Raw genomic sequence first — 1,133 nt, forward strand, 5'->3', positions numbered from 1 at the left:
TCTCTGTGTAGTGAGAACTACACAGAGAATAAATAAATACTTTAACTAAATACTTTATTAACTAAATACTTTCAAGACAAAATATTAAAAGAAAACCTCTTATCATAACTGTCTCTGAATTGCCTAGGATGAGGTTTTACTTAGAAACACACTACTGATGCAGACCACAGAGGAAGCATCCACAGTGAGACTTCCTGTTCAGCATGTGCAGGTGTGCTTCTCAGCTGGACTCCTGCAATGGGCTGTGCTTAAGGAGCTCCAGTTTTTGTTCAGCTTGTGCTGTCACTTCAAACACTGTGGGTCACCTCCCAGAGTGCACAGAAATATGTCCCTAAATCTTCATGCTGTGAGGCTGAAATGACAAGGCTGAAGGACTTAGCTGATTTCTTCAAGGTGACAGAATAGCGGCCATTCCTCTCATTCTGAATAGAAGAAGAAGAACTCTGGCGAATAAGGAATATCATCTCTCCAGTAACAAGTTGCTTATACCAAAAGAGATGATAATAGTAATAACTTGTCTCATATGAACAGTCCAGGGTGATTTCTTCTCCGTAGTGACTGCTTGTAGTTGACTGGACCTGAGTGACTTTCTGGGCCACATTGCATCCTGCAGAACAACCAGAGGAAAGAGTAAACAGCTTATCCTGTGATTGTGTACAAAAAGCAGTGTTGGAAGAGGGCCTCGTAAGACACAAAGGCAAACTTAACTGAAGACATTTCTGCTCACTGTTCTCCAATCCCTTTTCCCCCTCATGTCCACGTAAATCACTTCCTTCATAATATCCTCAGCTATATGTGAAACGTCCATACCAGAGAAGGCCAAGGCCACCAACACACAGAGCAGGCTGCAGGGAGGCATGTGTCACAGGTCCCTCTGTATGAGCGTGTCAGCTCTGCCTTAGCTCAGTGTTAAGTGTCTGAGGGCCAGGCAGTGAGCATGTGGACCTCCTGTGTTTCTGACATTGCCTCAGGCAGGAAATGTGGTTTTGTGTGATCACAGGCTACAACCTCCATGTACAGAGAGAAAAGGGTATCTCAGCACAAGCCTCTACTTGTTTCCTTGCCTGAAAGGGAGATTGAGAAAATCCATCCCTACTGAGTTGGATGTTGCTTTGCACACATGGGTGATTCAG

The 1,133-nt window shown here is 44.2% G+C and overlaps 1 gene segment (V, D, J or C); it reads right to left on the reverse strand.

Annotated features, from left to right (window-relative positions):
• Positions 1-287: 287 nt before the first annotated feature.
• On the reverse strand, positions 288-887 carry LOC129675481 (T cell receptor delta variable 1-like). The segment is given in 2 exon segments: positions 288-607; positions 811-887. Coding segments are annotated over 2 exon segments (369 nt in total).
• Positions 888-1,133: the final 246 nt, after the last annotated feature.

Source organism: Psammomys obesus, unplaced genomic scaffold (assembly GCF_907164565.1).
Source record: "Psammomys obesus unplaced genomic scaffold, mPsaObe1.curated_primary_1811, whole genome shotgun sequence".
In the NCBI taxonomy this organism is placed as follows: domain Eukaryota; kingdom Metazoa; phylum Chordata; class Mammalia; order Rodentia; family Muridae; genus Psammomys; species Psammomys obesus.